Source organism: Chelonoidis abingdonii, chromosome 4 (genome assembly GCF_003597395.2).
Source record: "Chelonoidis abingdonii isolate Lonesome George chromosome 4, CheloAbing_2.0, whole genome shotgun sequence".
Classification (NCBI taxonomy): domain Eukaryota; kingdom Metazoa; phylum Chordata; order Testudines; family Testudinidae; genus Chelonoidis; species Chelonoidis abingdonii.
In genome coordinates this window covers 5812552-5838229 of record NC_133772.1, presented here as the reverse complement: position 1 = coordinate 5838229, position 25678 = coordinate 5812552, and the positions used below count along the sequence as shown (strand labels likewise).

General features: G+C 47.4%; 1 protein-coding gene and 1 long non-coding RNA gene across 2 annotated transcripts in view; both read right to left on the bottom strand.

The window, feature by feature from the left end:
• Positions 1-23849, bottom strand: part of LOC116825111 (uncharacterized) — a 62250-nt gene extending 38401 nt beyond the window's left edge. Inside the window, 2 exon segments of the mRNA XM_075065896.1 lie at positions 23298-23414; positions 23757-23849. Coding sequence (XP_074921997.1) covers positions 23298-23327 — 30 coding nt within the window. The 5' untranslated portion in view covers positions 23328-23414; positions 23757-23849.
• LOC116825122 (uncharacterized) lies at positions 17231-22615 on the bottom strand. Its single transcript, XR_004373769.2, has 2 exons — positions 22528-22615; positions 17231-18663 (listed from the first exon to the last, which is right to left on the bottom strand). It is a non-coding gene; the product is annotated as an uncharacterized LOC116825122 (long non-coding RNA).
• Positions 23850-25678: the final 1829 nt, after the last annotated feature.

Sequence of the window (25678 nt, the reverse complement as noted above, 5' to 3'; positions counted from 1 at the left end):
GCCCTGGGGCTGCAGCCGGGACCCGCCTGCGCACGGCCAGGGCTAACCCGGCTCCGCTCCGCCCCGCGCCTGCGGCGCCGGCTCCAGCAGCTGGGCCCGGGGCATTTCCCATTTCACCCCGAGGAGGCGCTATCCGCCCTGCAGTGGGGATCAGGGTCGTTGTGTTAATGTGAGTACGGCAGGCGCAGGCCGGGTGGACCCTGCAGATGCACATAAACCGTTTATAAACGCGCCTTGGTCTAGTTCCATTTCAAAGGGGACACGATCAACATGCTTCAAGGAACAGTGAATGTGCATCAGGTTGCGGCTCGACAGCCTGCGCCCAGCAAGCTAGCTGAGGGTGGATCACATCGCAGTGCCACGAATCTACTGCCCTAGGCAGCTGCTTAGCTTGCCCAGGCTTGGAGCAGCTGGTAGGTATTGCACAAGAATAAAGCTGGGGCAAGAAATGGCGTGGCCAGGTGCTAGAGAACAGGCGAACAGCCTGTGGTGAGCCAAGACATGCTTGGTCAGTCACTGTGACAGCCACAGACAGCCCCTGTCCTCACTCCAGAGCCATCCCTAAAGTGGAAGGCGGGGGAGGTGGCATGAGTCTTGTGATATTTGGGTGATATTCCTGAAATCCCCAGTTCCTGGAATTGTGTTTATGCCAAAATCTTCACTGTCTTTTAAAAAAAGGATAAGACCTGAGGCTTGAGAAAAAATCTTGGAAATGCAGCCCCTAATGGCTATGAAAAAAGGCAGATAAAACCTATTTTGTAAGGGCTCATGGTTTTTAAACTGACTTGATTTTTTGAGGCTTGGCTCACTATTTTTGGTCATGCAGTGGGCAATTCTGTGCTATTACTGTTTATGGAAGGACTCATTTACTTTGCTTTTGTTTTAGTTTACAGGTCGATTTTTAAAGGCAAATACAATATGCTCAAAGATTTTGAGGCTGGAAGGGGCTATTTTGCCCATCCCCTCTGGCTTCTTTTGTAACCCAAGTCAGATAATTCCCAGCAATTCCTGCTTAGGGCCCAGTATCTTGTGGTTGTTCTACAGCTGAGTTCATTGTCAGATAACAGAAACTGCCAGAGCAGTGGTGAAATTTTCAAAAATTACATACCGTCCTAAATCCCACTGGCTTTCAAGGAGACTTAGGCACCTCAGGAATTTGTCACTTTTGAAAATGGGAATTAATGTTAAGAGCTTTCCCTTCACCTGGTTCTTGTCACACGGACAGAAAGCAGAAGACCAGAAGTCCAAAGTGCATGCAATGTAATGTTTATTGGGGTTAATTAGGCAAGCATATCCATAGCTCTGACAACACAGAGCCGTTTCCCCAGTGTTCCTGTTCCCACTCCTCCTCCTTAGCAGGCCCAAATATACCTGCAGTACACGCCTCTGGTCCCACCCCTTTCAATTTATGGTCATGTTTCATTTTGGAGGGTCTTGGGCCTGGGGGCTTTGGTACCACCTCTTTTATACCCTGTGGGAAAGTTAGGCAATGAGGGACAGGCTTTTCAGTGTTTCTTATACCTTCCCCAAACACACTCAACCCTCCTTGAGAGAGAAGCCAGGTATCCTTCCAGTGTATGCTCATATATACAATACTGGCAGCGGATAGCATCCATCAGAGTCCTCTCCAGCATGGTTCTGGCTGTTGGAGTAATGAGTGTGTGCTCCATGTCCTTCACCCAGGGCATCAGGACTCCCAGCTCCTGGCTACCAGTAGTTGTTCCGGGGCAAGTTTTCCAGAGTGCCCAGTGTTTGTCTATAGGCTTGTTTGTTAGCCTGAGATAGATGTTTCAGTTTGATTTTTGATGCTCATGTATCCTTACTAATATGTAAGGACAAAGACGCTGTGTGTTGTATGCCCACAACCAGATGGGGCTTTTAGCACGATATAAGAGATGGAGCGTTGCTGGGTAGAGATGGTTGGCACAAGCCATATGACACAAGAGTGCTTTCACTTAAAACTTCTACTTTATTTAGTTTCAAACACATAGAAACACAAGATTATAGAGCAGCTCAAACATCTGGAGTGGTTAACAACAGCCTTCCAGTGGCCTGCCTACCATCTGCTGCTGCTGCCTGTAGCAAGTCAAGACTCACTGGCACGGCACCTCCTGCTAGTTGCTCCTGGGAATTAGCTCAACTCCAGCCCTGGAGCACCCATTGTGGGTGGTGACTCGCCTGCTATTGCCTTCTCCACCATCAGGGACCTGTGTTGCTCCCCAGCTTGCAGCACCCTCTTCAGAGCACAGTCCTCCGGCCATGTCCCAATTCAGTTCTCCCCCCTTCTGAGGGAAAATCGGCCATCCTCAGTTCCACCCCATGCCACCATGATGAACTGTGGCCACTTAGTCTAGCCCATCGCACAGGGGCAAGTTGCCATCCTTCTAGTTGGCCACTCCTAGCAACCAGTGGGGCAAAGAGTGGGGGGGGGAAGGACCAGGCCCACCCACTACTCTGGGCTCTGGCCTAGGGACCCTCAAGCAGCAGCCACTCCCTGCCTTCATTCCCTGGGCCACTTCCCCAGAGCCCTTACACCCACTCAGCCCTTGTATCTAGACCTGCAGTCTGGCTGGAGTCAGCCAGAGCTGCTACCACCACCCTGCTACTCTGTTCTGTCCAGAGTACTACACCTTCTGCCAGGAACCAGTCCTCCTCCCTTGCTAGTCAAGGGGAGACTGATCTCTTGTCTGAGATCATCAGCCCTTTTATAAGGCCCAGCCTGGCCCTGATTGGCTGTCCATCTGCACAGCCTCTCTGGCTTGCTTTAACCCTTCTCTCCCCCGGAGTGGGGCAGCTGTCCCACTATACTGACTTTAAGATGGGCTCCCCACAGAGTTCACCCAACTGAGACCTTTTAACCTTTTTATGCTTGTAAGTATCACATAGCTTGTCAATCACCAATAACTGCCAAGCAAGCAGTTTGTTAAGTTTCAAGCCATTATTTATACAAATATGTTGTTGCAAAGGCTGCAGTACTGTAGATCCAGACAAACACCAGAAGTCAGATATAGATAGAAATCCTGTCTTTCGAAACCCTACACTTCAGCAGTTTGTAAGAAGACAGGATGGTGCAGGATCATGCTAAAGTCTCATGGTCACTCCCCCTCCCCTCCTGCCTAGTTATGCTAAAGCTCCTACAAAGGCCTTTGCAGCTGCTTTCGGCAATAAGCATAATAATCAATATTTCAGTTACTGGCAGTGGCCTAAGCACTTTGCTGGGCTGTTAAAATCTTCCCTTACACCAACCACTTGTTTACAGCCCCATGCTGGTTTTCCCCAGCCTTGTTTACAAACACTGAGATGCCCCCAACACCCTCCTAGTCCTGAATTTTCCCTATACTGTGCGCTCTGTAATGTCCAGCTCTCTCCTGGACAGTTCAGAGGACTAATAATGTTTGCTTGTTCCTCTAAAGCCCCAAAAGCACGTCATAACTTACCTGGGGAAAATGCACCCCTCCCTTTAAAACACAGCACTGACTTCATTTATAGTGAACTTTAAACAAATTTATTAACAAAATATACAAGGTTAACTGAGCTCAAGGATAAGGAATGAAGATAGAAAGAGTTACAAGTAAAACCAAACAGAACATGCTTTGAACAGTCTAAAACTTGATCTAGCAGCCTTTGTTCAAGATGGTTTCTTTCACCAGTCATCCTTTTTCCCAGCCATGGCTGATTTTCCTTTAGTCAGGTGACAGTGCCCCCCATAAGGCTTTATGGAAATATGCTTATGAATGTATATATGACATAACTAGCATATGTTTTATGCTACATATGCCATGTAACATCTCTGTAAAGATTATGATCTACTGAATCTATTAATCCTATTTATATGCATGTATCATTTTTATATTTGAAGTTATGAATATTGGCTGTGTACTGGCCTGATTTTTAAGTAGCCTTTTTAAAGCATTTGGTCAGTTTCTTGAGAAAAGTATGTGCAAATTAAGTGCCCAATCAAGATGCACTTGGAGGACAATGGATCTTGGAAGGCTCCAATCCACATAAGAAGTTTACATGAGGACGTTCCAGGTAGCAGGTAAGTAATGGCTGCTGCCTGTAAAAACCGAGTCATGCATGGACATGTGACTTGCCCATGTGACTCCAAAACTCCATCTTAGAGCTGGACTTTGCATAGGAGAGAGGAGGGGGTCTCCACCCGCAAGAGAAAGTTTATTTAAGCCGGTGGGAGACCCCTCTATTTTGTCTTCAGTTGGCTCAAGAGAGACCTCTCCACCCCCAAGAATACCGGAAAGAAACTGGAACAAAGAACAGTAACTACAGGGGTTGTGAGTGATTGCTGGACCCAGACTAGAAGGAGACTAGTCTGTAAAAGGAAGCTTACTGGAATTCCTCTAAGGGTGAGGTTTTTATCTGTATTCAGTTTTCTTACTGTATTAGACATAGATTTGTGTGATCTATTTTATTTTGTTTGGTAATTCACTTTGTTCTGTCTGTTATTACTTGGAACCACTTAAATCCTACTTTCTGTTTTTAATAAGATCACTTTTTACTTATTAATTAACCCAGGGTATGTATTAATATGGGGGGGGTGCCCAAACAGCTGTGCATCTCTCTCTCTCAGTGTTATAGAGGACAAACAATGTATGAGTTTACCATGTATATGCTTTATACAGGGTAAAACGGATTTATTTGGGGTTTGGATCCCATTGGGAGTTGGGCATCGAAGTGTTAAAATACAGGAACACTTCTTAAACTGCTTTCAGTTAAGTCTGCCACTTTGGGGCATGTGGTTCAGAACCTGGTCTGAGTTGGAACAGACTGGCAGGTCTGACTCAACAAGACAGGGTGCTGGAGTCCCAAGCTCGCAGGGAAAGCAGGAGCAGAAGTAGTCTTGGCACATCAGCTGGCAGCCCCAAGGGGGTTTCTGTGATCCAGCCCGTCACATTAGGAGCTTCCACAAAAGTGAAAGTTCTTTGCCTAAGCAGACTTCTCACCTATGTTCAGTTCCAGAGACTTCAACCCTCCTTTTGTTGAAGGACCCATCCTTCTCAGCTTGCAAGAGCTCTGCCCTGTTGAGTTTGTCTAGTAACGAATGCCAAAAGGTGGCTTCTGTCCTTGCTTATATCTTTCAAAGCTCAATTAACTTGTTTCAAGAAGCAGGATGACCTCATGCTGTTCTGTTTCTGTGAGCGTCCCATCCCTCTGTATGCAAATAGAGCTTCCATTGTTTTCTTTCCACCATGTTTAATTTACATAGGAGACACCTGTCTGGGAGGGAACCGGTTTCTCCCTGTTTGGCCACAGATTTGAGAACACGGTATTGTTATGTACCCATATTTCCTCATACAGTGTTAATACAGACATTTCATAATGATGTTAATCACCCGGGTGTCATTAGCTTTCAAAAAAGACCTCACTCTGTACACTTTTATAATACAGTAGGATTTCAGTTGATTCAATTACTCATCACTTGAGGTTGTGCCCACATCTTTATACTCCTGTAAATCTTTTAAATGAGTTCTGCTGAGGGTCACCCCTCAAAGTAAAGTTTATTCAAGCTACGAGGAAAGCAACGAGGAGTCTGGTGGGGAAGGAAGCTCCATGCTCTTTCTTCCCTCACTTGTACTTACTGAAATACAAACTGTTATGTTTCCTGCCATCTCATCCCCCTGCTGCCTTGATGGCCCTGTTTACGGCTTAGATGTAAACTGAGGTAAACACGCATTCCTTGCTTTAGGACAGACCTGGGAAACAACTCCCCTGGCTTACTCACACTTCAGTCATAATTGCAAAACTTTGAATACCCACTGCATCCATACCTCATGCGAGAACATTAATGATCAGGTAGTTTATTCATTATCAAATGATACCTCACAGGGCCTATTTTGTGCAAAGACTATTACATTGATGTGTAGGGTGTGAACAGAAGGGTGCTTCTGCTTAGTGTCACAGTGTCGTACAAAATAGGAGCAGTCAGACTCTCTTATCTGGGAGATTGGGCAGGAGGAGGCCACATCTATCCACATCCCTTGAAGGTGGAATCCACTGTGAACTGGCCTATACTTCAACCTAAAAAGCAAGTCCGTTTTTTATAGGCTTGGCTAATTACTACTGCAGATGTGTAAGTGGTTTCAGTGAGATTGTGGCTGCTATCGCAGGCTAGCGCAAAACACCAAAACCAAGTGAAGTAGTGTGAAAAGAGGCTCTGACAAGGTAAAAATGATCCTGCCAGGAAAGCCCATTGTGGCCAGTCCAAAGGTTATGGGCTAATGCAGGAGTGGGTGGGTGAGGTTCAATGCCTGCAACGTGCCATTACATTATGCAAGGTTTTTTATCACACTCTTCTTACAAAGACAAACTTTAGTTCTATCCTAGTCTGGGTGGGTGATTTTGCTACCAGAAAGAGACTATGGATCCTTCAATATAGATTCTTCTTCCACTCAGGCTTATCTGCTAATGGAGTCACAGGACTGCTTGTTTAGTTGACCTGACACCAATTCTCAGTAGAATTTAGAAATTTACTCAAATTACTTCATTATCAAGAAATGTCAATTCATTTCAGGAGGACAATGCCCAGGGATACTCAGAGCCCAGCTTGTACAGGCACAAGACTACTCCATGTTAAAACCAAAACCTAACATCCAGGGAATGATTTTGAAGCTATTCTACTTTCTCTAGAATTTAACCAGTTCTTATGCTACTATAACCATACATTTAAAAAGTGGTAAAAATCTTTACCTCACAAGTTAATTCAAAGCTCCTTCCCTTCTGTCTACGAAGCTGTCAATTTTCTTGACCACAAAAATCTGTAGGATTTCTAAGATGAAGTCTTTGAAATATTTAGGCATGGTCAACACCTAAAACTTTGACCTAACTAAGTTGCACAGTTTTTATATCTATCTTACTCTCACTGTAAATGCAGCTAAGTCAACGGAAGAATTCTTCCATCTACCCTGCTAGCTCCTCTCAAGGGGGTGGAGTTACTACAGAGACAGGAAAACCCCTTCCCTCTGGATGCGGTGAACACAATGCTACACTGTGCTACAGTAGCACTTGTAGCATAGACATGCCCTCAGGGTTTCTTGCAGTAACTTTTGCTACAGGGAAGCTGTTTCCTGTTCTAAATAGAACATAGCATCCCTCAGCATAGCAAACAAAGACAGAAGACAAGCTACCTCCCTCAGTGACATTAGCTACATTGACAGAAGCACTCTAGTTAGTGTAATGATTTTCTCCAGCCTCAGTGATCTCAACTGAGGCTTGGTTACCATTTGAAAGTTACATTGGCATAGCTACATCGGTCAGGAGTATGGAAAAAAAAAACCCCAAAAAACCCACATCCCTGACCAACACAGCTATTCCGACAAAATCCCAGTATAGACACAGCTACGTCCATGGAAGAGTATTTTTGTCAGCATAGCTAACATCAGAGAAGTCTACACTTAAAAATTAGAGCTGTTGATTAATCGCAATTAACTCACACGATTAACTCAAAAAAATTAATCACGATTAAAAAAGATCACAATTAATTGCACTGTTAAACAATAGAATCCCAACTGAAATTCATTAAATATTTTTGGATGTTTTTCTACATTTTTAAAATATATTGACTTCAATTACAACACAGAATACAAAGTGTACAGTGCTCACTTTATATTATTTTCATTACAAATACCTGCACTGTAAAAAACATAAACAAAAGAAATAGTATTTTTCAATTTCACCTCATACAAGTACTATAGTGCAATCTTTATTGTGAAAGTGCAACTTACAAATGTAGATTTTTTTTTTTGTTACATAACTGCACTCAAAAACAAAATAATGTTAGAGCGTAAAAGTCCAATCAGTCCTACTTCTTGTTCAACTAACTGCTGAGACAAGCAAGTTTGTTTACATTTACAGGAGATAATGAGGCTCACTTCTTATTTACAATGTCACCTGAAAGTGAGAACAGACGTTCACATGGCACTTTTGTAGCTGGCATTGCAAGGTATTTATATGCCAGATATGCTAAACATTCGTATGCCCCTTCATGCTTCGGCTACCATTCCAGAGGACATGCTTCCATGCTGATGATGCTCATTAGAAAAAATAATGCATTAATTTAATGTGTGACTGAACTCCTTGGGGGGAGAACTGTATGCTTCCTGCGGTTTTACCCACATTCTGCCATGTATTTCATGTTATAGCAGTCTCAGATGATGACCCAGGATGATGTTCATTTTAAGAACAGTTTCACTGCAGATTTGTTAAAACACAAAAAAGGTACCAGTCTGAGATTTTGAAAGATAGCTACAGCACTCAACCCAAGGTTTAAGAATCTGAAATGCCTTCCAAAATCTCAGAGGGACTGGGTGTGGAGCATGCTTTCGGAAGTCTTACAAGAGCAACACTCCAATGCGGAAACTACAGAACCCAAACCATCAAAAAGGAAAATCAACCTTCTGCTGGGGCATTTGACTCAGATGATGAAAATGAAAATGTGGCGGTCCGCACTCCTTTGGATCGTTATCGAGCAGACCCATCAGCATGGACGCATGTCCTCTGGAATGGTGGTTGAAGCATAAAGGGACATCTGGCATGTAAATATCTTGCGATGCCAGCTACAACAGTGCCATGCGAATGCCTGTTCTCACTTTGAGGTGATATTGTAAACAAGAAGCGAGCAGCATTATCTCCTTCAAATGTAAACAAACTTGTTTCTCTGAGCAATTGGCTGAACAAGAAGTAGGACTGAGTGGACTTGCAGGATCTACAATTTTACATTGTTTTATTTTTGAATGCAGGGTTTTTTAATACATAATTCTACATTTTTAAGTTCAGCTTTCATGATAAAGAGACTGCATTACAGTGCTTGTAATGGGGGAATTGAAAAATACTATTTTGTTTTTTTTACAGTGCAAATATTTGTAATAAAAAATTAATCTGAAGTACATTTTGTATTCTGGGTTGTAACGAAAATCAATATATTTGAAAATGTAGAAAACATCCAAAAATATTTAAAGAAATGGTGTTCAATTATTGTTTAACAACACGATTAACTGCACGATTAATCATGATTAATTTTTTTAACCGCATGATTAATTGCGATTAATTTTTTTAATCACTTGACAGCCCTATTAAAGCTCAAACTGATCGAATAAGCCCTTTCGTCTATTTAGCAAAAATCTACACTATGGTGCTATAACTGCATAGCCACAGATGTGCTGCTTTAGGCTGCATATGCTCAAAATTCGAGGAGTTGGTGTTCCTACCCCGGCAGAAAAACACCTTCTGTCAGCATACACTCCATCTATACTAGGTAACTATGCTGTTATAGCCCCATCAACATAGGCTCCAGAGTGTAAACTAGCCTGTTAGTGATTCAGTGTAACTTCTAGACAATTCATAACCAGTGAAATACAAATACACATCACAGATTTTAGTCGACAAGAGGGTTTTAACCCTGGTATGAAGCATTTAGTTTAAACACAACCAAGCCATCAATTGGGTAAACAATACACAGGCAAGTATGCTCCCACTCACCAGCACTGTCATGCAGATGTTTCTATTTCAGGAAGCATGACATTTTATACCTTTTCTGATGGGCAGAGCTAATGTGGCCCAATCAGGAAGTGATCCAGACTTCTAGCAAAAATTTGGAAAGTCCAGCCAGGATAGGAGTTATGTCCCTTCTCATCATCCAATGAGAAAACAAGGCCTCTGGCAACTTCAGAAAACTCCAGTTTCTTTGTGTAAAACACTTTGTGCCATCACCACTTAGGTCAGACACAGTGGGCCATGCACTGAACGTCTGCTGGCTCAGCTCCAGTCAGTAACCTATTTCTGCAAGTTACTTTCCGTGGGCCTCCTGTGGTATGCTCCTTTGGCCCACTGTGTCTGACTCCATGCTCTTTCCAGTTTAGCTGTCTGCAGCAATGTCCAGCAATGTTCTGGAAGTTAGAATAAAGTCTCTATGGAAAGTCTCTTCCCCCTCCTGGATGGCTCTGTCCTTGGGTAGTAGTTCATAACGCAGCCATATACAGTCATTTGATTCACTTGCTTGGTCCACCAGCAACAGCAGAGAACAGTTAGTGAAATAACACAAGACTGCTCTATGCACCTTCATACCAGGACTTCTTTCCTACACCTCAGTGACAAGGTCAATAGGATCACTTCACGTGTGACCCTCTCTCTGGGCACCTGCCAGTCACAAAGTTCATCAGGTCTCATAATTAATTAGGCCTTAGAGAACATTTCTCCTCATGCCAACTGAATGGATCAGCTTCTTTAATATCAAATATAGTTAGACCTTTGTTAAAGATTTGTTATATATTTCTTACTGATCACGTTTTTATTTAAAATAGACAGCATGAGCAGTTCCTGAGTCTTCTTTCAATCACACAGACAGGCTGTCCCGTCCCATCCCTCAGACCAATGCATGCTGAGATGGGACTGCAAATCCCACCTCTGGAGTGTCCTGTCTGGAACTGATGGTTGTGGGGGGGAAGTTCCTAGCTGGGTCCCAGGTAGAGAGAGAGAGAGAGAGAGAGAGAGAGAGAGGTGTGTGTGTGTGTGTGTGTGTGTGTGTGTGAGAGAGAGAGAGAGAGAGAGAGAGAGAGAGAGAGAGATCACACTAATGGAGTAGGCCGTCACCAATTGCTCTGAAGGCCCAATAAGCTTATGGGCATCTCCACAATCCAATCCATCTGCCCGCCCTTTCCCCACAGTGCTCAGCCAAATTCCCTTCCTTTCCCCCATATGGACTCTCTGCTGGGCATCAAGGAGACAGGACCACAGCCTGGTCTCCATCTACTGGGGTTGTGCCAAGCCCACCGGCCCCCAGAATCCCCTCAGGTCCTGGTGGTGGTAGAGAGGTATTAGCATGTGTGGCTAGGTGCCTGGTAAGGTTTGCCTGTTGGCTGAAGCCCTTGCCACATGTGGTGCAGCAGTATGGCTGTGCTCCCGTGTGTGTGTGCTGGTGCTTGGTCAGTGTGCTGGCGTTGCTGAAGCCCTTGCCGCAGTCGACGCAGCGGTACGGCCGCTCCCCGGTGTGTGTGCGCCAATGCTGGGTCAGGGTGCTGGCGTTGCCGAAGCGATTGCCGCAGTCAGTGCATCGGAAGGGCCGCTCCCCAGTGTGCATGCGCTGGTGCTGGGTCAGCGTGCTGGCGTTGCTGAAGCCCTTGCCGCACTCGGTGCAGCGGTGTGGCCGCTCCCCGGTGTGCGTGCGCCGGTGCTGAGTCAGTGTCCAGGCGTTGCCGAAGCTCTTGCCACAGTCAGCACAGAGGTAGGGCCGCTCCCCGGTGTGCGTGCGCCGGTGCCGGCTCAGCGAGGCAGCATCACAGAAGTCCTTGTGGCAGTCGGCACAGTGGTACGGCCACGCCTGGGTGTGCATGCGCCGATGCCGGTGCAGTGACTTGGCCCAGCAGAAGCTCTGGCCGCAGTCATCACAGCGGTACAGCTGCTCCCCAGTGTGTGTGTGCTGATGTGCTGACAGGTGTGAGAGCTGAGCAAAGTCCTTGCCGCAGTCAGTGCAGCGGTAGGGCCGCTCCCCGGTGTGTGTGCGCCAGTGCTGGTTCAGTGCAGAGGCTCTGATGAAGCCCTTGCCGCAGTCGGCGCAGCGGTACGGCCGCTCTCCGCTGTGCGTTCGCCGGTGCTGGGTCAGTGCAGAGGCGTTGCTGAACCTCTTGCCGCAGTCGACGCAGCCGTGGGATTGCTGCCCCACGGCAAGGCTCTGGTGTGAAGCCAAGTCCAGTCTCTGGCTGAGTCCATCCCCACACTTGGCATGGGGATTGACTTCATCCTGTCCATGGTTCTCCCCGGGGGCCATGGGATCCTGCTTTCCTCCCACACTCTCCCCACATTCAGACCGTCTCCTCATTCCTCCCCGGATCCTGTGCCCTGCTGGAGAGAGCAGAGGGAATCCTGGTGTTGGCTCACGGTTAGGTTTGTCAAAGTGAGAAAAATCTCATGGATAGCTCGACTGTCCCATTTGTCCGTGACTTGTCCGTGACTCACCCCGAAATAGTGACTCCTGACCCACGGGGCTGGGCCTGAAGCCCTGCACCAGGCAGTGTAACCTGGCATCCAGGGCCAAAGTGCCACTCACGTTTGCCCCTCTGTCCCACCCATGACAGGTCAAACATGAGCCCCACAGGACAGGAGCTGTTGATGAGGGGTGAGGGCAGTGAACCAGGACAAGCCCTATAGCCAGGAGCTCCAGGGACTAACACTGTGGAGTGAGCATGGGGCAGGGTACTCGAGTCTCCCCCCACACCCCCCAGCCTCTCCACACCAGGACATGGTGCTGGGTGGAAGGTGCTGCTGTGAATGCTTGGTGCCCATTTGATAAAAAATGCTGTGACAAATCTGCAGCCTAACTTATGGTGGTTCTACCCAACTTGTTTGTGCAGCACCTAGCGCCTGCTCCCACATGAGCATGCACCTCGTGTCTCATTTTATGCTTAAATTGTAGAGTGCCTAGGAAACGGGCAGCAACTGGTACAACACGGCTCTGTTCAGGACCAGAACCCCTCCATGTGAATGCAATACAAACAGGGTCTGGTTTTTCTTTTCAAACTGATTTAATTTTTATTTCAATCAGAGGATTTTGTTGCTGGTTCTTCACTTTCTCCCCATTTTGTCGCATGAAGCCTGCTCCCCCATTTTGGTACTGTTTTAACAATGCCACTTTGAAACCAGTTTAGTTAAGGGCTACAGCCCTCTAATGTGGACACAGTTAGACCAGTATAAAGGTGCTTAGAACAACACGGCTTATTCCTGTGGGGGAGTGAGTCCTTTTTGAGACGTCATTCCCCCTGGGCCTGATGTTTCATTCCTTGTGCAAAACTTAAACTGGAAGTTTGTTTTTTCTTGCAGGTGTGGGGGAAGGGACAAATTACCCAGGATTAAAGTGATGTAACCTGAAACCACTTTTGTATTGTTTTACAAGCCAATCAATGGATATTTTTAAGTGGGAAGGTGTTCATGGCTCCTACACAGCGGGCCTCTGATCTACAGACAAGCACGGACCTCATTTAGGCTGACGGGCGAGCTAAGCAATAGCACTGAAGCAATGTTAGTTTGAAGTGACAAAGGGTTTGTGCTACTGAGGGAGCGGGAAGAGAGGGGGATGAGAGAGAGGCTGTCCCACTGCTCTCCCTCATGTAGATCCAATGCCTCAGTGCTCTTCCCATATTGCTGGGAGTCCTGGTTAAATGGCAGGGGAAAATGGCTCAGAACTCATTCTAGGGCAAGAATCCTATCCGCAAGGCAGCTTAGAAGAGAGCTTTGTGGACTGTGGAGCAGCAGGCCTGTCTCACCCCCCAGCTCTGCAGAGTCTGATCCCCTGACACATAGATGGAGATTATCCTCACGGCCTCACAGCCCTCCCCATTACACAGAGGGTGAATTGATGCACAGGGAGTGCTGTAGTGATGCGGTTTAGGAACTGAATCCAGAACTTTTGAATCCACTCCAATGTGGTACCTCTGTGTAAACATAGCCCCCCATGTCCTTCCCTCATGAGCGCTCTCTCTTTCTCTCAGCACCCCTCAAATCCCCCACCACACTGTCACATACCACTACCATCCACATCCCATCTCATCACCTCCCCATCTCCAGTTCATGTCTCTTTCACTGCTTTGAGGCCCCATCTCTCCTAGGTCCCATCCTGGGTCATAGATATCAAGCCCAGAGAAGCCCACTGAGCCCATCCAGCCCAGTCTCCTGCCTAACCCAGCCAGAGAATCTCCCCAGCGATTCCTGTCTCTGGCCCAATAACTTCTGGCTGAGCTAGAGCAGGGCTTTGAGAGAGAGACGCCCCATCTCCAAAGACAGACTCCCAGTGACGGAGAATCCATCCCGTCCCTAGGGGAGCTGTTCCAGTGGTGAATTCTCTCTCCACCCCCCGCACCCCACCCCCCGGTAAGGGGTTGGGTTATGATGACTTACCCCGGCAGGGGCTCTCAGGCCCTAAGCTTTCCCTGGAGTTCTTGGCATCCTGGATCCAGAGCTCTGCCTCCCCTACCTCAATCCGGTGGATTAAGTCTGGTGTGGAACCTGAATAGCCTGTTTGGGGGGAAAGAATCAGTTTTATTACTAACGTCTTGTCTACACAACACAGTTTTGTTGACAAAACAGTGGAGGTGTACACACTACAATGAAACTTTTGGTGACAAAACCACCTCAATGAGAGGTGTAGAGCTTTTTGAGGCAAAGTTTTAGAGACAAAGTGTCAGTGTAGACACTGTGCTTGATTATGTCGCTGTAAGTGTCCTCCAGGAGGTGCCCGACAATGCCCATCCTGACCGCTCTGGTCAACAGTTTGAACTTCGCTGCCCTGCAGCCAGGTACATAGGCATCCACCCCTCCCCATTAAAGGCCCACAAATTGTTGAAATTCCACTTCCTGTTTGGTCGGCCTGGAGAGCTCACATTGCATCTTCCCAGCTGATCATGGCGGCTCCTCATGGCAAACACACTCCTGCTTGGACCACTGTGGATCTGTTGGATCTGCTCGGTATATGAGGAGAGGAGGCTGTGCAGTCCCAGCTATAGGAAGTTTGACACCTACAGGCACATTTCTCATGGCATCTGTGAACAGGGCTATGATAGAGACATGCTTCAGTGCAGAGCAAAGATACAGGAGCTGAGGCAGGCGTATCAGAAGGCAAGGGATGCCAACCGTCACTCTGGTGCTGTACCAAAACCCTGCCACTTCTATAAGGAGCGGGATGCCATCCTTGCTGGTGACCCCACTTCCACTGCCCCATGGATACTTCATCAGGGCTGGAGGCAGTGGAAACTGAACCTAACCCAGAGGATGAGATAATGGACGAGGAGGTGGAGATTGCAGTCTCCAGGGGTGGTGGTGAGTCAGGACCTCTTCTCCACTCTGGAGGAGTCTACTCAGTCCCTCTCTGCCGAGCAGGAAGCAGAAGAGGAGACCCCTGGTAAGTGACTTTCTTGAGTTGATGCTGTTCGTTTATATGATGTCCAGCTTTCCTTCGCTTTGTGTAGTGCGGAAGTGGGTGAAGGGTCAGAAATCTAGTAGCTGTGTTTCTGTGCACTGCACATTTCCCTGTGCAGCAGAACAGTGTGTGGATACATACCGAGATTTCATGGGATTCTTCCAGAGAGACCTCTAGGAGACTTTGTAGGAAACTTTCCTGTGCTACTCAGCCATCCCTTGTTCAGGGACCAAAGTGGCAGAGACATGAGCAGCATAGGGACCAGGTCTGAACCCACAAGCATGTAGCAGATGCATCCTTGCATCCTTTCTTACACTCAGGAATCAGATATCAGCTTTAATGACCCTCGCTGGTGGAAAAGGGTGGGAGAATTTACAATATTGTCCCTAGTCACCTGCACCACAACACTTGAATCACCACCACTGCTCTTTTTCCAAGCTGGAACACCCCCGCCCCTAACACACACACACACAGTGGGCTGAACTCATCATACTCAGGGTGCTTGCAAAGATGTCTGCCTGCCGAGGGTCTGTGAGAAACTGCTTGGGATGTTGCAAGCAGTGCATTTTACTTTAACAATTCAATGGAGTTTGTGAACTAACTATCATGATTCTGTGTATTATTTCTTGTGCTTCTGCAGATGTGGCCTTCAGGGGAACCCTTGCACACCAGCAGACGCCTCTTCCACATAAGAAAGATGTGACGGGTTTGGGACCTTTGGGTGTCACTCAATGTGCTAGGATGCCACTGAGTCAGCCTGGGTCCCCTTTACCTGGACTTGCTGGGTTAGACTCACAAGCCTCATCCAGCCAAGCACACAGGCAGGGCCACACCCAGCTGCACAGAGAGACAGAGATCTGCTCTGGAAAGATTCAGCCGTCAGAGCTTGCCCCAATGCCGTGGTTCCCACTCCCTTTAAGGGGTGCAGACTCAAAGGTTTTATGAAATTTGCTCTCTCCCTCAATGTGGAGGGAGATATGCACCACCTCTTGCTCCCGACCCCCAGTTAGAAATTACATAAACTGTCTTATATTATAAACAAGAAATAAGTTTAACAGCTACAAAAGGTGACTTTCAAGTAAATATAAGAGATTACAGACAGTACAAAGCAGGTCACTGACCAAATAAAGCAAAATAGGCAAGCTAAGCTCAATATACTTAAGGAACAGGTTACAAAATGTAAATTCTCACCCTAAATATTATTTTAGGCAGGTTGCAAAGTTTCTGCGGTTCAGAGTTCCAGTTCTATTCCTTTTCAGACTGAACCTATGTCTCAGTCTGGACTCCCCCCTTGCCTTCCCTTCAGGTGGCTTTTGTAGTCTTTCTTCTTGGGCAGACAGACCATGGAGAGGAGTACTCCCATTTGCCTTCCTCCCCACCCTTAAATAGGATTTACATAAGGTGGGAATCCTTTGTTTCCCAAACTTGACCCCCCCTCCTTCCCTTCCAGTGGAAAGTTACAGGCAACATTTAGTATCAGGTGACAAGGCCACCTGACTCTGTAGTATCACAGCGTCTATGAGTCAGTGGCAATATGGAGCATCCGCAGGAAGGCCAAGCTTTTTCACAGTCCATTGTCTTCGCTGAGGGGTCATCAGCCTTGCCTGGCTTTTCCATTGTTGTACCTGAAGTGTTCGCAGGGGGCATCACCCAAAGTAGCATAGTTGAAATACAGATACATAGTCAATATTCCCACCTTCAGATACAGAAATGATACAGGCATACTAATTGGATAATTGCATTCAGTAAATTATAGCCTTTCCCCTGATACCTTACAAGACCCATATTGCATAAAGTACAGCTCAGTTATGTCATATTCATATCAGAAGTACATTTTCATAAAGACTGTGGAGTGAAACGTTACAAAAGCATCCAAGGCAGAGCACAGAGGACATGTTCCAGGAGATGCTATAGTTCTCTGACACAGAAAAAAGAGAGTGCAGGGAGTAGATAGAAATGGAAAGGTGGGATAGAAAAGAAAATCAGGAGATTGTTCAAAAGGCCACTGAGTGGATGATAAAAGTAATGGAGGAGCAAAGAGATGTTGAAGTCCCTACACATGCTCCATTCTGAACAGATGCATGCTCGCCTCCCCCTGCAGCCACTTCAGAACTGTTTTCCATACCCTCCCCAAACTCCTCCCACACATTCCTTTCAACTTTCTGGGACTTCTCGGTTCACTCCACCCCTTTGGACAGCTTCCAAAATGATACTAGATTTATGCACAGTTATGACAGTCTGCCTTTCACTGTACCTCCCTTGCCACCAAACCTTTGTGTGTGTGTGTTAACTGGTGTTCAATAAAAACAAAATATCTGAAAGATAACTAAACTTTATTTGTGTACTACAAAATTGTGATAGCAGCTAGCAGTAAAACGTATACAGGCAGTTTAGTCATTTTCTTACTGAAAACCTAGTCTATGAACCATTGCAAGTGTTTTGTAACTAAACTTGACTTAATGAAGCATAGCAGATTGCTACATAGAAATATACACCACTGGTTCTCATTCTCAAAATGTTGCCCCAAAGCCTCCCCGATTCAGACTGTGTTCTCTCAAATTGTGCCTCTCTAATAGCCCTAGCATCAGGCTGCCCAAGAATCAGCAGCCAGGCGATCTGCCTCTGTGCTCCACACCTGAGCAAACCTTTCACTCTTAGGTTCACAACTATTATGCGATGTACAGCAGGCAGCTATGACCAAGGGAATATTTTCCTGAGTGAGGTCTAACCTCCCATAAAGGCATCACCAATGCACCTTTAATCTGCCAATCACACACACCATGATCAGTCTGCACATGCTCAGCCTATTGTTGAAGCACTTCTTGCTGCTGTCCAGGTTTTCTGTGTAAGGGTTTATGAGACATGGGAGTAACGGGTATGCTGGGTCTTCCAGGATCACTATGGGCATTTCAACATCCCCCACTGGACTCTTCTGGTCTGGAAAGAAAGTTCCTGCTTGCAGCTTTCTGTACAGGCCAGTGTTCCTGAAGATGCATGCATCATTCACTTTCCTGGACCTCCCCATGCTAATGTCAATGAAACACCCACAAAACCATGAAGAATTAGCCCTTGCTAATGACATATTCTGTGGCAATGTGGTCCAGTGCCAAAATTGGGATATGCGTGCCATCTATCGTCCCTCCACACTTAGGGAAACGCATTTCCGCAAAGCCACCCACTATTTCACGCACATTGCCAAGAGTCATGGTCCTTCGTGGCAGGATGCGATTAATGGCCCTGCACACTTGTGCTAACACAGCCCCAGTGGTCAACTACCTGACTCCAAACTGATTCATGACCAACTGGTAGCAGTCAGGAGTCGCCAGCTTCCTAAATGCAATCACTACGTGCTTCTCCACCAAGAGTGAAGCTCTCATTTTGATGTCCTTGAGTTGCAGTGCTGGGGCGAGAGCTGCACAAAGTTCCAGGAAGGTGGCTTTCCGCATCTGAAAGTTCTGCAGCTGCTGCTCTTCATCCCAGACTGGCATAATGATGCAATTGCATCACTCAGTGCTTGTTTCCTTAGCCCAAAAGAGATGGTTCACCATGTGCAGCTGCACCATGAATGCCAAAAGTATCTGGCATTGTTTCTATCCGTGGCCCACGGCAGTCAGGCAGCTCTGACTCATGTTCAGATAGGAACCTCAAGATTAAGTGCACTGCAATCTGCGATGGGCTAATGACAGTTAACAGAGCTGTGTGGGATCCATCCTTTCACACAGAGATGGCGGGTGCACAGTAAACAAGCGCTGTTATAAAATACCACGAAACGCACTCAGAAGAGCACAGAATCCTGGGACAGAAAACAATGCATCATGGGACATTGAGTCCACACCCATGATGTGCTGCAATCTACTTTGCCAACCCACAAGTCGTAAGAGCATAAGGTGGTGAGTAGCACTGTGGGATAGCTACCCCCAGTGCACTGCTCTTCCTGTGAATGCTAGAGCACCAAGCGTGGATGCATTCTGCCGACAGAGGGAGTGCAGCGTGAATACGCAATAGTGATATTATAGCACAGGGGTAGGCAACCTATGGCACGGGTGCCAAAGGCGGCACACGAGCTGATTTTCAGTGGCACTCATACTGCCAGGGTCCTGGCCACCGGTCTGGGAGGCTCTGCATTTTAATTTAATTTTAAATGAAGCATCTTAAACATTTTGAAACCTTATTTACTTTACATACAATAGTTTAGTTATATATTATAGACTTAAAGAAAGAGACCTTTGAAAAACATTAAATTGTATTACTGGCATACAAGACCTTAAATTAGAGTGAATAAATGAAGACTCGGCACACCACTTCTGAAAGGTTGCCAACCTGTTATAGCACTTTTTGGTCGTCGACATAACTTTTGTTGTCATAATACTGTAGTGTAGACAAGGCCTAAGCTTTTGGGGGCAGATAGCTACATTTATAATATGTCTGTGAAGCACCTGGCACAACAGGGACCTGATCTCTGGCACGGTGTGGGCAGCGAGTGGCACGACGGGGACTAATCTCGGTCACTGCTTTAGAAGAAAGTGAAAAAGATTCCAAGCAGGATAATAATGTAACAAACCTTCCTTAGGAGAGATTTCATCCCATACCCGTCCTGCTGAGTTTAGTTCATACTCTGAAGCAGCAAGGTCTATAATCCTTCTCAACTTGCAAGAGTTGCTTATTTTTAAGATCTTTATTAGGGTAACTCTAAATGTTCCAGAGAAATATTCCGTCTTTGTCTCAGTGCTATCTAGCACCAGTGTGTTCCACAGGACACCTGTGTGACACAGATTTCCTTTTACCCATTGAAATATCATTGAACATCCCTTTTTCCTCAGATTAGGAGACAGGGTGAACAGAAAGTCCCCCACTACCTTCTCTGTCCTGGCTATTACTTCCATGTACCCAATTGTCTCCTGAAAAAAAATTCAGGAAAAAAGTGTTTGGAAGTGTTTGCTTCTTTGCCATCTTATTATTGTTTTCAACAGCTCTTTGCGTAGCATGTTATGCAGGTATTGTTAGATGACACTACTATGTAGACCTGCATATTTTGTTGCTTAGGGGGGAAGCACTGTTCAACTGCACGGTTGTTAAATTTATGATGTACCTTCTTTTTCAGAGGAGTGGGCTGGGGGGGCGGGGGAGGAGGCTGTGCAAGCAGCAGGACAGTTTTAGTAAGGTGTGAGGGCTTTTTCTGCAGCCATATTAGGAGAGCAGCAGCCATAAGCCAAGAAGCAGGAAGTCACATCTGCACATTCCATCTAAATTACATTAAAACATAATATCAGGATGTTAAGAAGACTCCTGTCCGAATAGCACCCACCATCACCAGCTAAAGAAACAGATCTCATGATGGTTAAAGAAAACTTTGTTTGATAGCATTCTGTCTGGTAAGGAATCACTTAACAGTTGTGGGTGTGAAATTTCATCTTTGTTTTACCTTTACGGTCCCTACTTCGTTATTGTTTATCTGTATGGTTTCCATCTGGTTCTTTGATTATTTCTGTCTGTTGCACAATTAATTTTACATTTAAATCAACTCAGGTATGATTGGGTATAGGATTGTTTCCCCAATATGTTAAGATTGGCCAAAGACTTATTTTGTAGTATTTTACTTTAAAACGATTGGTAAAAGGACAGCTAAGCAGGACTCAAGTTTCACTATATAAACTAGGGTCCAAAAGGAAGTTCCTTGGATCCAGATCCAGAACACAGTCTCAAGATCAGAGCTGCCAGACCTCAACACCCCCAGAAGCTGGAGTCCCCGGACAACCTGATCCTGAGTCGCCAGCAGGAAAAGTTTGTCTGCCTTATTGGGAGTGGTGAGCATTGTATGCTTAGTGTGAGCATTCCATTTTGGTGATTGTTAATAAATAGAGGTTAAGGATATTACTGTGTAAGGTTCTTTCACTAGTTTAAAAAAAACCCAAAACCCAACCACAAACATGCAGAGTGTAAAGTTACACCCAGGGCCGGTGCAAGGAAGTTTCGCGCCCTAGGCAAAACTTCCACCTTGCGCTCCCCCCAGTCCTGCAGCAGCTCCCCGCCCCCGCCGCCCTGAAGTGTGCCCCCCGCCCCTGTGGCAGCTCCCCGCACCCCGCGGCAGCTCCCCACCCCCTGGCCCAAGAGCCCTGTGTACCCTCCCCACCCCAGCCACCTCTGCTCCGCGTCCTCTCCAAGCACGACTGCACAGTGGAATCCCCGGCTGCCGGGCCGCCGGGCCGCCGCGGCGGCTTCCTGACCTGGGAGCGCCCCGGGCTGCCGGGCGCCGCGGCTGCACGCTGACCCGGGGGCACCCTAAGATGCCGGGCTGCGCGGCTGCGCCCTGACCCTGGGGCGCCCTGGGCTGCTGGCTGCAGGCAGCTGCTGCCGCCAGCAGCTCAGAAGCAGCCGCTGCAACCATTTAAAAAATTTTGGGGGGCCGCCGCTTTTTGGCACCCCCCAAATCTTGGCGCCCTAGGCAACCGCCTAGTTCGCCTAAATGGTTGCACCAGCCCTGGTTCAACCTGAGCTCTAGGAACTGGGTAAGGATGGGTGCCCTAGAGTGTATGGGTAACATTTTCTCCATGCCTTGAGGCAGAGTTGCTGCCATCGGTGTTTGCTACCACTGCGTGGCCAGACTGAGGCACATAATGAAAATAAACAAGTAACTAAAATTACCCACGGGATCCATAGACCTGAGTTCTCCAACAGGAAGTCGACCTGAAAGGCGCTGATGAGGGCTGTCCATTAATCTCAGTTAACTTCTACAACTAACTCAAAAATTAATTTAAATTAAAAAATTGCAATTAAATGCATTGTTAAACAATAGAATCCCAATTGAAATTTATTAAATATTTTTGGATGTTTTTCTACATTTTAAAATATATTGACTTTGATTACAACACAGAATACAAGTTGTTATTTTTATTACAAATATTTGCAGTGTAAAAATGATAAACAAAAGAAATAGTATTTTTCAATTCACCTCATACGAGTACTGTAGTGCCATCTTTATTGTGAAAGTGCAACTTACAAATGTAGCATATCTGGCCCATAAATACCTTGCAATGCCAGTTACAAAGGTGCCATGTGAACGTCCGTTCTCACTTTCAGATGACATTGTAAATAAGAAGCGGGCAGCATTATCTCCCATAAATGTAAACAAATTTGCTTGTCTTAGCAGTTGGTTGAACAAGAAGTAGGACTGAGTGGACTTTTACTCTCTAACATTATTTTGTTTTTGAGTGCAGTTATGCAAAAACAACAACAAAAATCTACATTTATAAGTTGCACTTTCACAATAAAGATTGCACTACAAGACTTGTATGAGGTGAATTGAAAAATACTATTTCTTTTGGTTTTTTACTCGGCAAATATTTGTAATAAAAAATAATTATAAAGTAGCACTGTCCATTTTGTATTCTGTGTTGTAATTGATATCAATATTTGAAAATGTAGAAAACATCCACAAATATTTAAATGGTATTCTATTATTAAAAGTGCAACTGTGATAAATTTTTTTAATTGCTTGACAGCCCTAGTACTGACATTTGCCACCACTTGGCCACTCGGTGGCACATGGCAGCCAAGGCTTCAAGGGAACCCAGACATGCATAGCTGCGAATAAAAGAGGGGAAATTGGTCCTTACCCAGGAAAACGAGCGCCCGGTAATTCCTCAGCATTTGGTTCTGGTACAGCTGCTTCTCTGGCTGGGATAGGAGCTCCCACTCCTCCCGCGTGAAATACAGAGCGACATCCTCAAATGCCACCTGGAGCTGCTGGCACAAGCGTTACACACTCAGCACCTTCCGCTCTAGCCCCCCAACCCGAAGGCTCAGCAAGGGATGCAGTTTCTAGGGGAGCAACTCCCAGGGAACCCCCCCCCCCCCAAGCTCCCCCAGGGACCCGGGGCCCTGCTGGCCGGGGACAGGAGTCACCTTTGGCTCCCCACGGGGCTCTAGGCAGGGACCTGGGAAGGGCCCGAATCCCAGGGCAGGGAACAGGCTCCTCCCCCATCCCTGGCCAGAGTCCTCACCTCCGCCCCAGGGCCTGTGCTCAGCCAGGCTCCCGCCCCTATTCAGGTGCCTCAGGCTCCTTTGTCAGGCCAGGACCCTCAGGGTAAAGAGGTCGCGCCCGGCTCAGCATGTCTGCCTGGCCAGGGCCCTCCCCTTCCTAGTCCCCAGGGATGCTCCCAGCTTTCCCCAGCTGTGCTGGTGCAAAATGGGACCCCGGGCCCTGCCTGGCCGCGCAGCTCCCTGCCCAAGGGCAGCGCTACCCCCTAGGAGCTGCTGCAACCCCCGGCCCCGGGGTCACTAGAACAGGAAGGATCCAGGTCCCGGCCCCCCTCAGCCCCCAGCCGGGATCAGCCAGTGCCCAGGGGAGTCACTGCCCCCAGCAAGCTCCCCGCCAGCATCCTACCTGCACGGACCCCGCTGCAGCCATCACCATGGTCTGGGGCTATTGGGGTCTGGGGCAAGGCGGGGTCCTTGGCAGCAGGGACCGGACAGACCGGGCGTGTCCCTTCAAACAGACAATCTGGAAAGAGGAATGAAGCGGCCTAGTCAGTCCCCAGGGAATCCCCCGAGGAGAGCGGGACCCCGTTATTCCGGGCCTGGGGCAGGTGTGACATTCCTAGTAACATCCCGGGGAGGGGGCTGGGATTACCCCCCCCCCCCCCGCTGTCACTGCCCTACTACGGGGGTGGAAATAAAGCCCCGGGTCAGCTCAGCCGCAGAGCCCCTGCTGCATTGGCGCTGGCTGGGGGGAGGGGGGTCTCTCCAGCCCCGCTCGACTCCGACCCCCCCAGCAGCCGCTTCCTCCGGGCAGCGATTTCCTGCCTCCGCGGCTGTTTCCCTCCCTCTCCTGCGCCCCGCTCACCGACCGATCCCCGGGCTGCAGCGGGGACCTGCCCTGTGCACGGCCCAGGCTGGGGCCCCAGGTGTCCGGCCTGGACGGGAAGGCTCCTCGGCCCCGCCTGCTCCAGGGCGGATTTAGCGCCCCAGCCTTTAACCCTTCCCGCGCCGCGCAGACCTGTGCGGGCCGGAGAGTCCCGGCTGGGCTGGAGGCGGGAGCTGCCCCGCCCCCTTCTCCAAGAGGCAGGGGCCGGGCGGGGGTTCTCTGGAGCTGGAAACGGGGCCAGGCGGGGCAACAGTGCGCCTGGGAACCCAGGAGTCCGGGCGCTGGGACACGTGGATCAGGTACAATCCCCGCCCCGAGCCAGCCCGGAAGCGAGCGGAGGCTGGAGGGGGTCCGGGCAGCCACCCTCTTCCACTTGTGCATGGCCAGGGCCTTGGCGAAAAGAATTCTAAGCAGAATTACACTGATACAAATTACTGCATTGTGCAAGTGTCAGTTCCGTTCCGAATGTCCTGGCATGGAGACAAACAGAGCGACACTTGTGTGCGCACACACACACTCTCTCTCTTCCACATTAAACCCGAAATATAATATTCAGACACACTCACCCACTCTCTCTCTCTCTCTCTCTCTTCCACATTAAACCCGAAATACAATGTTCAGAAAGCTCTTCTAATTTCTCTGGAATTTAACCAGTATTATGTAACGTGACTGTAGTTCCCTAAACTGAAAATGGGACTCTGCACCCAGGTAAGCAGCAACGCCAGCAGGGTGACCAGATGTCCTGATTTTATAGGGACAGTCCTGATTTTGGGTCTTTTTTTTATATAGGCTGCTATTACCCCCGTCCCGATTTTTCACATTTGCTGTCTGGTCACCCTAGATGCCAGGCAGCCTGGTGGCAGTGCTATCTGATAAGAAGCTCACCAATGCAGAGCTGTTAGGGGTGAGAAAGGTCCATGAGAAATCGGCCTTTTCCCATTAGAAAAAGGTCATGCTCAGTGATGTGGGGTGCAGGGGTCACTGTTAGCATGGTGTCATAAGTAGGCAGGTGTCATAAGTAGGTAGGTAAGGGTTAAGTTTCTTTTACCTGGAAAGGGTAACCAAACACCTGACCAGAGGACCAATCAGAGAACTGGTTTTTAAAAGTCAGGGGCAGGAATTTGTATACTCGGGGGTCTTTGTTGTTTCCTCGGCTATGAGTAAACAAGTTTCCTCCTAACTCCCTCTTATCTCAAATATTCTACCAAAAGTCTGTGAGTACAAAGGGAAACAAAGTAATTCGGCTATGAGGAGCTTTGTGTTGTATTTACAGATGTGGATTGCTGGGTCTTTGTTGCTTCCTCGGCTGTGAGGGACAAGCTATCTTGCTAATTCCAATCTTCTTCTCATTCTACTAAAAGGCAGTGAGTACAAAACGGAAACAAAGTAAAATCGGCTATGATATGCTTTGCTTTGTACTTACTGTGTGTGATTGCTGGTCTATTTAAATTGGCTATTTTTTAAATCAGACTGGGTTGTTCATATTTTCTTAAGTAGGAGCCTGTATTAATTTTTATGCAAGTTATTATTCTGTATTTTCTCTTTTTCTATATAAAGCTTTCTTTTTCAAAACTTGTGGAAGTTCTTTTTCTAGTAAGGCAGAGAAATTGAAACCTCTGTATCAGGTATCTGTCTCCCTCACGGGAAGGCAGGAACGGGGAAAGGCAAAGCCAAGCTGTTGGTATTTTGCATCTCAATTGTCCTGAGGGAAAAGAACGCTTATCTCTTGGGAAGCAGAGAAACAGGTTATCTGGAGGTCCCCCCAGGGGAGGGTTGGGGACACCAGAGAGAGGAAAGGGGGGTCAGGCCCTATCAATTCCTGACCTGGTGGCAGCCTATCAGATCTAAGCTAGAGATTAAGCTTAGAGGACTTCATGCGAGTACCTTATATTTGAACTCTA